General features: G+C 46.9%; 1 protein-coding gene across 1 annotated transcript in view; it reads left to right on the forward strand.

Moving 5' to 3' along the window:
• Positions 1 to 3701, forward strand: part of DCHS1 (dachsous cadherin-related 1) — a 123612-nt gene extending 119911 nt beyond the window's left edge. Inside the window, exon 21 of the mRNA XM_040426699.1 lies at positions 361 to 3701. Within this exon, the coding sequence (XP_040282633.1) occupies positions 361 to 2966 (2606 nt within the window). The 3' untranslated portion in view covers positions 2967 to 3701. The remainder of the gene's footprint in view (positions 1 to 360) is intronic.
• The last annotated feature ends 6433 nt before the right edge of the window (positions 3702 to 10134 follow it).

Raw genomic sequence — 10134 nt, forward strand, 5'->3', positions numbered from 1 at the left:
TTCTATCACATTATACACTGCTCGTTTCCAGGGGTTCCCGACCACTCTTAAATCTGGTGGCTAGGACCACGGGAGTGTGGAAAGCCCAGTGCTTCTTCCTATAGTGTGCAAGCACGGCCACCACTGCTGGAATGCAGGATGGTCAAAGCCCCTGGATAACCCCAGGTGGTCGTAACCCCTGGATACGAGCAGAGTATAACCCCCTTAAGATGTCCATGTATGTTACAAAAACAATACCATTCACTTTCCAAGCACAGTACCTACACAGCTCATAGATTTACCTTGCCATTTATTACTTCATTACATCTGCTGAAGGTGTTCTACCTGGTGAATATGTAATTTTTCATTTCCTATTTTCAGGGACCCTTTTCACGAAACAACCGATAGAGTTGGACACGTCACAACCTCTGGTGGATGTGCTGATAGAAGCTCGAGATCAAGGATCCCCAAGTCTTGCTTCCCTTGTGACAGTCCAGATTCTGGTTATGGACGTTAATGACCATGTCCCCACTTTCCCACAACAACCATACACAGCGGCTGTACCTGAGAACCTGCCACTAGGTAGCACCATCTTGATTTTAGAGGCCACTGATGCAGACTCAACACCAGAAAATTCCGTACTGGATTATACTATTCTTAGTGGAAATGTTGGCAATGTTTTCCAAGTCCAGAGTGGATTGCGCTTCTGGAATGGACAATTTCAACAAATTGGTTCTATCATTTTAACAGATACACTAGATTTTGAGACAACTCAGGCCTATAATCTAACTCTGGGTGCATCTGATAGAGGTGTTCCCCAGAGAAGTCACTCTGTCCATGTACTCATCACTGTGTTGGATATCAATGATAATCCGCCAGTATTTCCACGTCTGGATTACAGTGTGCTCCTTAGTGAAGCCGCACCTGTTGGCTCTGAGGTGCTAAGGGTTTTGGCGCAAGATTCTGACTCTGGACAAAATGGCATGGTGCATTACAGAATTACATCAGGGGATGAGAGTCGAAATTTTCAGATCAGTGAGGCAACAGGCGCCATTAAGCTGGTGCGTCAGCTAGACCGGGAGAGGCAGGCTGTACATACATTGGTAGTCCTTGCTTTTGATGGCAACAGTGGACTGGTACATTTTGCACTTGCTCCTGTGACTGTGGAAGTTCGTGACATCAATGACAACAAGCCTTATTTTCCGGTACAGATCCTGACCACGAGTATAAAGGAAAACCAGCCAGCAAACACTTTACTGACTATCATTCATGCCATTGACCTTGACACAGGAATATTTGGCCAGTTGCTATATACAGTGGTAGAGCTCCCAGCCACAGATCCAGGACTAGTCACTGGAAAAGATGTATTTGCTGTCAACAGGACTTCCGGAGAACTACTGTCCAGGCAGAGCTTTGATTACGAGCGCAGCAAAGCCTTCAATATGATAATAAAAGCAACAGATGCGGGCAACTTCTCCGCTACAGTCACGGTGCAAGTTCTTGTGACAGGGGAAGATGAGTATGACCCTGTCTTTGTTGCTCCATACTATAATTTTGAGGTGCCTGAAGACTCTAACAAAGGGCAGATTATTGGCTGGGTTCAGGCAACAGATGAAGATGAAGGGGCTGATGGCGTGGTCCTCTACTCCTTTTCTAAGCCTTCGCCCTACTTTGGAATCAATGAAACAACAGGTCAGGTCTTTCTGAAGGTTGACAGTGAGAGACACCGTTCTGGACGCTCAAAAAGAGAGACACGGGAAATGATTATGGAAGTTCATGCTCACAGCCCTCTACCATCTTCACGTGTGGCCATGGCTCAGCTAACTGTGGACATTACACATACATCATTTGGTTTGGCCCCAGATCTGAATTTACTGCTAATAGTGTCCGTGGCTTCGTCATTGGCAGTAGTTGTGGTTTTAGCTGCGGTTGCAATTATTCTGGTTGTCTGTAGGTCTCGGGGGATGCAGAAGAAAAGAGAAGAAGCTGATGCCCAACTAGACACTTTACAAGGTAGCACCCTACAGAGAATGGGGCATGATAAATCAGCACTTGGTAGCGGTGATCGAATTTATCACCAAACTCTTCCAGGTTACTCCATGGAATCTTCCACTGTTGATGGATCTTATACTAGAGGAGGGTCTCTAGATCCCTCACATTCCAGTGGCCGAGGGTCAGCCGAAGCTGCAGAAGATGATGAGATCCGTATGATCAATGAATATCCCCGTGTTGCAAGCATTACATCTTCTATGCAAGAGCACATTTCTGCGCGTGGTCCAGATTCTGGTATACAACAAGATGCTGACCAGCTGTCTGACATCTCTTGTGACCCCTCTATGGACAGTGGGCAATGGTTTAAGAACAAAAAGGGTTCTGGTCAGTCAACACTGTACCGAGATGATAGCGGGGGAGGAGGTGCTTTCATGGGGGTGGGATGTGGGTTAAATATGTCACACCCCAAAGACTATTGTTTCCCTGAAGATGGAAAACCATCCGTAGAAGGATCTTTGACAGCGATTGTTGCTAGCGATGAGGAATTACGTGGCAGCTACAACTGGGATTATTTGCTGAACTGGTGTCCTCAGTTTCAGCCGTTGGCCAGTGTGTTCATGGAGATTGCTCGGCTAAAGGATGAGTCAGCATTAAGAAAACCTTTTCAGCCGAAACCAAAAGCAATTCCCCAACCCCGTATTGATCCACCTCCTCTTATCACATCTGTTGCTCACCCGGGTGCTAAAACCGTGCCTCCTAAGCCTGCGGTGGGCAGAACCTTCCCAAATTTCTCCTCCCTACGCCGCTCCCCTATCACCTATGAAGCTTCTCACTCATCTTCTATTATACCACCTAGCTTTTCCCCATCCTTGTCTCCTCTAGCAGCACGCTCACCTGTTGTATCCCCATTTGGTATCTCACAAGGTCCATCTGCCTCTGTCCTTAGTACAGAACATAATCTTGACCCTTCTAATGAAGGGGAACTAAGAATTTAATCAGTGAACGCAGAGGATAAAGACACATAGGAAAAATGAGTCTGAATCAGTGAAAAATGTTCTTGTTGTAAAAGTTTAAAGACCATAAAGTCTGCAGAGAATGAAGCCAAATAATATAGAACGTGAGAAGGTTAGATGGGCTCATCTTAGTTTCTGAGGCCAAACTTAGGGGTGATCCTTCTGTGATGATTCATTCAAGATTCGCTTTGTTGACCAGGGGTGGGAGGCTTTGTGTCTCTGCAGCACATGATGATACACATGAGTAGAAAGACATGTAATGTCAATGCCGACCAACATGCAGCCCTGCCCTAGACTGGCAGCTAATTATTATTTTTTTCAACATTTTCTACATATCAGGCGGGACCTGCTCACCAGCAGCTGCATACGACCTGAACGGGCTGGGACCTATCCAGGCTCTTTACTAGGATCTTGACAGGCATGTAATCATATGAGCTTGACAAAGCCTCTTGGCCAAACGTGACCTAAGATGAAAGATGGATTAAGGAATGTTTGCTTACATAGAGTAAGAGGGCAACACTAAGAAATGGGTGAGAAGGTGGACTTCATAGTGAATATTATATGTGACTTATGTGGTGGAGAAGGAGTGTTGTACTTAGGATGTGTTTTCTGTGCAGGAAGGCTGGATGGCATTGTATACAGTTATCTGATTTGTCTTCAGGTCAGATTTTCATCCTTTTATATTTGCCCACTGTTCAGATTTACCAATAAGAATATCCAAAACCGTTCCACTTTTCAATACTCTAAATCTTGGCCACGTCTGTACACAGTCTGAGGCTTCACAAACTGACTCCTAAAGTCTACAAAATCCTGTGCACTCCTGATCTAGAGCAAACCCCGTCATAGTCCGACCACCAGATGTGACCCTATACACTACGCATAGAACACCACAACCCCCAACATGACTGACGGCTAGACGTGATCAAAACACAATCATATAATGCTCTACACAAAGAACACTACAACCCCCAGGATGACCCAAGATGCTGGAGAGGACATGTAGATCTTCTCTGTCTGATAACTGTATAGAATATCTCCAGTGCACGGTACTGGGCGGCAGACTGGTACAAACCCCAGAACTGTGTGGAGAGCGTTCTGCTGGGGCAGGAAACCTACATAACGTGGTCTGACATGTCAGCTGAAACATTGATTGTTAAAAATGTCTGGACAGAGCCCCAACAGTGGTTAAAGGGGAACAAAGACTCTGGAGCATTATTGAGAGATGGGTCTACAGACAAAGCCTTATCTCCACTCGTGGTGTCTTAACTCTGACCTTGCACTGTCACTTGTCTAGCGCCTCCATGGACACACAGAAGAGGGTGAGATAGACATGCTTGGTAATATTTTAGGGTTGAACGTGTCTCACGATAGAGGGAGACAGTCGGCAATCGATCTGTGGTCCTGAAAGTGGTATTTCTCTCACTATGCAATGTCGATGAGGTTCCTGTGGTCGATAACTGCTGAATAACCACCCCCAATATTCCTATAATGAGGGCCAAAGATTCCCACGTCAGAAGGATGGGTCTTCCCAGACTAAGCAATAAATCCCGTGCACCCATCACTTAGCATTACACGTCTGTCCTGGGAGGAGGGGGAGTACTTAGTATTACACGAGTCAGTCCCTGTCATTGCATGTACGGTACTAATCGCCTTGTATGAAGTGCTGAGGTGCAGGGAGAGGTGCAACCTGCCTCATATACTGCGTGCCCATTGTCCTGTGTGTCTCATACCCTATGTCTGCTTGAAGACTTCATTCCAGTCTTGACCCTCTGCTTCTTGTATCTCTGTAGTCTCTTTCCTCTCACTGGGTGACGTTGAGAGAACCGTCTCTCATATCACAGAGCCATGAACGCTGCATTCTCTGGCATCTCCATGTTGTACTCTTAGGTCAGTAATGCCATAATCCGCTAGTGCCACAAGCAGCAGAAGACTCCCACGATGCATGTGTGATGGGCGCTGACTCCTCTGTCAGGATAGCTACGGACAGCTCTCTATTCACCCTGGAAGTAGTAGATGATGAGACAAATAAGCTACCTGTAACTGTTATACTGTCCGTACTACCGCCATGCTGCAGCAGGTCATTATACCGCCACCCTTCATGTCAGTATTTATTGCAGAGTTGCCGCCATATCAGTATTATCCTCCCAGATACTTCTCCTAATAAAGGTGGCCTCAAGTATAACTGGGGGAAGGTTTTCGTGAAACACAGAGGAACTGCCTACGGCGACCGTCTGTAAGTGGAGCGAGATGATGGAAGGTAGGCTGCGGGCGCCTCTAGAACTATCCAGACTGAATGCTGATAAGTCGGAGCCTCGAGGCCGTATTACTTGTTACTGGGACACTCTCTTGTAAGCTCCGCCAAACTCCAGTCGGTGCAAAATGTCCCTCAGCGTTCCAGCCCGCAGCCATAAGGATCCCAAAAACGTATTTATTATACTCCAGAAAACCAGCCACGTCGCTTCCTTTTCCTTGTATTTAAGAAGACTATGTTGGGGGGATCGGGGTGGGGGAGGGGGGTCTGAGGATTATTGTATTACAGGGTGGAGTCTGGGCACGAGGGGCACTGCTATTTACCTGACAACTCCCTTTGTGTTTCCAGTTCACAAAGTGCCAACTTTTATACAAAACTCCTTTTTAACGTGAAAATCTCTTTGTAATAAAATAAATGAGAATTGACAACTGCGAAGACTCCGAGTGCTGATTTATATACAGTCTGAGACATGACGGCTGCGGAGTCTACGAGTGCTGATTTATATACAGTCTGAGACATGACGTCTGCGGAGTCTACGAGTGCTGATTTATATACAGTCTGAGACATGACCTCTGCGGAGTCTACGAGTGCTGATTTATATACAGTCTGAGACATGACCTCTGCGGAGTCTACGAGTGCTGATTTATATACAGTCTGAGACATGACGTCTGCGGAGTCTACGAGTGCTAATATATATACAGTCTGAGACATGACGGCTGCGGAGCCTCCGAGTGCTGATTTATATACAGTCTGAGACGTGACGTCTGCGGAGTCTACGAGTGCTGATTTATATACAGTCTGAGACATGACGGCTGCGGAGCCTCCGAGTGCTGATTTATATACAGTCTGAGACATGACGGCTGCAGAGCCTCCGAGTGCTGATTTATATACAGTCTGAGACATGACCTCTGCGGAGTCTACGAGTGCTGATTTATATACAGTCTGAGACATGACGGCTGCAGAGCCTCCGAGTGCTGATTTATATACAGTCTGAGACATGACCTCTGCGGAGTCTACGAGTGCTGATTTATATACAGTCTGAGACATGATGGCTGCGGAGTCTACGAGTGCTGATTTATATACAGTCTGAGACGTGACCTCTGCGGAGTCTACGAGTGCTGATTTATATACAGTCTGAGACATGACGTCTGCGGAGTCTACGAGTGCTGATTTATATACAGTCTGAGACATGACCTCTGCGGAGTCTACGAGTGCTGATTTATATACAGTCTGAGACATGACGGCTGCAGAGCCTCCGAGTGCTAATTTATATACAGTCTGAGACATGACGGCTGCAGAGCCTACGAGTGCTGATTTATATACAGTCTGAGACATGACGGCTGCAGAGCCTCCGAGTGCTAATTTATATACAGTCTGAGACATGACGGCTGCAGAGCCTACGAGTGCTGATTTATATACAGTCTGAGACATGACGGCTGCAGAGCCTCCGAGTGCTGATTTATATACAGTCTGAGACATGACATCTGCAGAGCTTCCGAGTGCTGATTTATATACATTCTGAGACATGACGGCTGCGGAGTCTACGAGTGCTGATTTATATACAGTCTGAGACATGACGGCTGCGGAGTCTACGAGTGCTGATTTATATACAGTCTGAGACATGACGGCTGCAGAGCCTCCGAGTGCTGATTTATATACAGTCTGAGACATGACGGCTGCAGAGCCTCCGAGTGCTGATTTATATACAGTCTGAGACATGACGGCTGCAGAGTCTCCGAGTGCTGATTTATATACAGTCTGAGACATGACGGCTGCAGAGCCTCCGAGTGCTGATTTATATACAGTCTGAGACATGACGGCTGCAGAGCCTCCGAGTGCTGATTTATATACAGTCTGAGACATGACGGCTGCGGAGCCTCCGAGTGCTGATTTATATACAGTCTGAGAGATGACGTCTGCAGAGCCTCCGAGTGCTGATTTATATACAGTCTGAGACATGACGGCTGCAGAGCCTCCGAGTGCTGATTTATATACAGTCTATGACATGACGTCTGCGGAGCCTCCGAGTGCTGATTTATATACAGTCTGAGACATGACGGCTGCGGAGCCTCTGAGTGCTAATTTATATACAGTCTGAGACATGACGGCTGCGGAGTCTACGAGTGCTGATTTATATACAGTCTGAGACATGACGTCTGCGGAGTCTAAGAGTGCTGATTTATATACATTCTGAGACATGACGGCTGCGGTGCCTCCGAGTGCTGATTTATATACAGTCTGAGACATGACGGCTGCGGAGTCTACGAGTGCTGATTTATATACAGTCTGAGACATGACGTCTGCGGAGCCTCCGAGTGCTGATTTATATACAGTCTGAGACATGACGGCTGCAGAGCCTCCGAGTGCTGATTTATATACAGTCTGAGACATGACGGCTGCAGAGCCTCCGAGTGCTGATTTATATACAGTCTGAGAGATGACGTCTGCGGAGTCTAAGAGTGCTGATTTATATACAGTCTGAGACATGACGTCTGCGGAGCCTCCGAGTGCTGATTTATATACAGTCTGAGACATGACGGCTGCAGAGCCTCCGAGTGCTGATTTATATACAGTCTGAGACGTGACGTCTGCAGAGCCTCCGAGTGCTGATTTATATACAGTCTGAGACATGACGGCTGCAGAGCCTCCGAGTGCTGATTTATATACAGTCTGAGACATGACGACTGTGGAGCCTCCGAGTGCTGATTTATATACAGTCTGAGACATGACGGCTGCGGAGCCTCCGAGTGCTAATTTAAATACATTCTGAGACATGACGTCTGCGGAGTCTAAGAGTGCTGATTTATATACAGTCTGAGACATGACGGCTGCGGAGTCTACGAGTGCTGATATATATACATTCTGAGACATGACGTCTGCGGAGTCTACGAGTGCTGATTTATATACAGTCTGAGAAATGACGGCTGCAGAGCCTCCGAGTGCTGATTTATATACAGTATGAGACATGATGGCTGCGGAGCCTCCGAGTGCTGATTTATATACAGTCTGAGACATGACGGCTGCGGAGCCTCCGAGTGCTGATTTATATACAGTCTGAGACATAACGTCTGCGGAGTCTACGAGTGCTGATTTATATACAGTCTGAGACATGACGGCTGCAGAGCCTCCGAGTGCTGATTTATATACAGTATGAGACATGACGGCTGCGGAGCCTCCGAGTGCTGATTTATATACAGTCTGAGACATGACGGCTGCGGAGCCTCCGAGTGCTGATTTATATACAGTCTGAGACATGACCTCTGCGGAGCCTCCGAGTGCTGATTTATATACAGTCTGAGACATGACGGCTGCAGAGCTTCCGAGTGCTGATTTATATACAGTCTGAGACATGACCTCTGCGGAGTCTACGAGTGCTGATATATATACAGTCTCAGACATGACGTCTGCGGAGTCTACGAGTGCTGATTTATATACATTCTGAGACATGACGTCTGCAGAGTCTACGAGTGCTGATTTATACACAGTCTGAGAAATGACGTCTGCGGAGCCTCCGAGTGCTGATTTAAATACATTCTGAGACATGACGGCTGCAGAGCCTCCGAGTGCTAATTTATATACAGTCTGAGACATGACCTCTGTGGAGTCTACGAGTGCTGATTTATATACAGTCTGAGACATGACGGCTGCAGAGCCTCCGAGTGCTAATATATATACAGTCTGAGACATGACCTCTGCGGAGTCTACGAGTGCTGATTTATATACAGTCTGAGACATGATGGCTGCGGAGTCTACGAGTGCTGATTTATATACAGTCTGAGACGTGACCTCTGCGGAGTCTACGAGTGCTGATTTATATACAGTCTGAGACATGACGTCTGCGGAGTCTACGAGTGCTGATTTATATACAGTCTGAGACATGACCTCTGCGGAGTCTACGAGTGCTGATTTATATACAGTCTGAGACATGACCTCTGCGGAGTCTACGAGTGCTGATTTATATACAGTCTGAGACATGACGTCTGCGGAGTCTACGAGTGCTGATTTATATACAGTCTGAGACATGACCTCTGCGGAGTCTACGAGTGCTGATTTATATACAGTCTGAGACATGACCTCTGCGGAGTCTACGAGTGCTGATTTATATACAGTCTGAGACATGACGTCTGCGGAGTCTACGAGTGCTAATATATATACAGTCTGAGACATGACGGCTGCGGAGCCTCCGAGTGCTGATTTATATACAGTCTGAGACGTGACGTCTGCGGAGTCTACGAGTGCTGATTTATATACAGTCTGAGACATGACGGCTGCGGAGCCTCCGAGTGCTGATTTATATACAGTCTGAGACATGACGGCTGCAGAGCCTCCGAGTGCTGATTTATATACAGTCTGAGACATGACCTCTGCGGAGTCTACGAGTGCTGATTTATATACAGTCTGAGACATGACGGCTGCAGAGCCTCCGAGTGCTAATATATATACAGTCTGAGACATGACCTCTGCGGAGTCTACGAGTGCTGATTTATATACAGTCTGAGACATGATGGCTGCGGAGTCTACGAGTGCTGATTTATATACAGTCTGAGACGTGACCTCTGCGGAGTCTACGAGTGCTGATTTATATACAGTCTGAGACATGACGTCTGCGGAGTCTACGAGTGCTGATTTATATACAGTCTGAGACATGACCTCTGCGGAGTCTACGAGTGCTGATTTATATACAGTCTGAGACATGACGGCTGCAGAGCCTCCGAGTGCTAATTTATATACAGTCTGAGACATGACGGCTGCAGTGCCTACGAGTGCTGATTTATATACAGTCTGAGACATGACGGCTGCAGAGCCTCCGAGTGCTAATTTATATACAGTCTGAGACATGACGGCTGCAGAGCCTACGAGTGCTGATTTATATACAGTCTGAGACATGACGGCTGCAGA

Source organism: Bufo bufo, chromosome 3 (assembly GCF_905171765.1).
Source record: "Bufo bufo chromosome 3, aBufBuf1.1, whole genome shotgun sequence".
Lineage (NCBI taxonomy): Eukaryota > Metazoa > Chordata > Amphibia > Anura > Bufonidae > Bufo > Bufo bufo.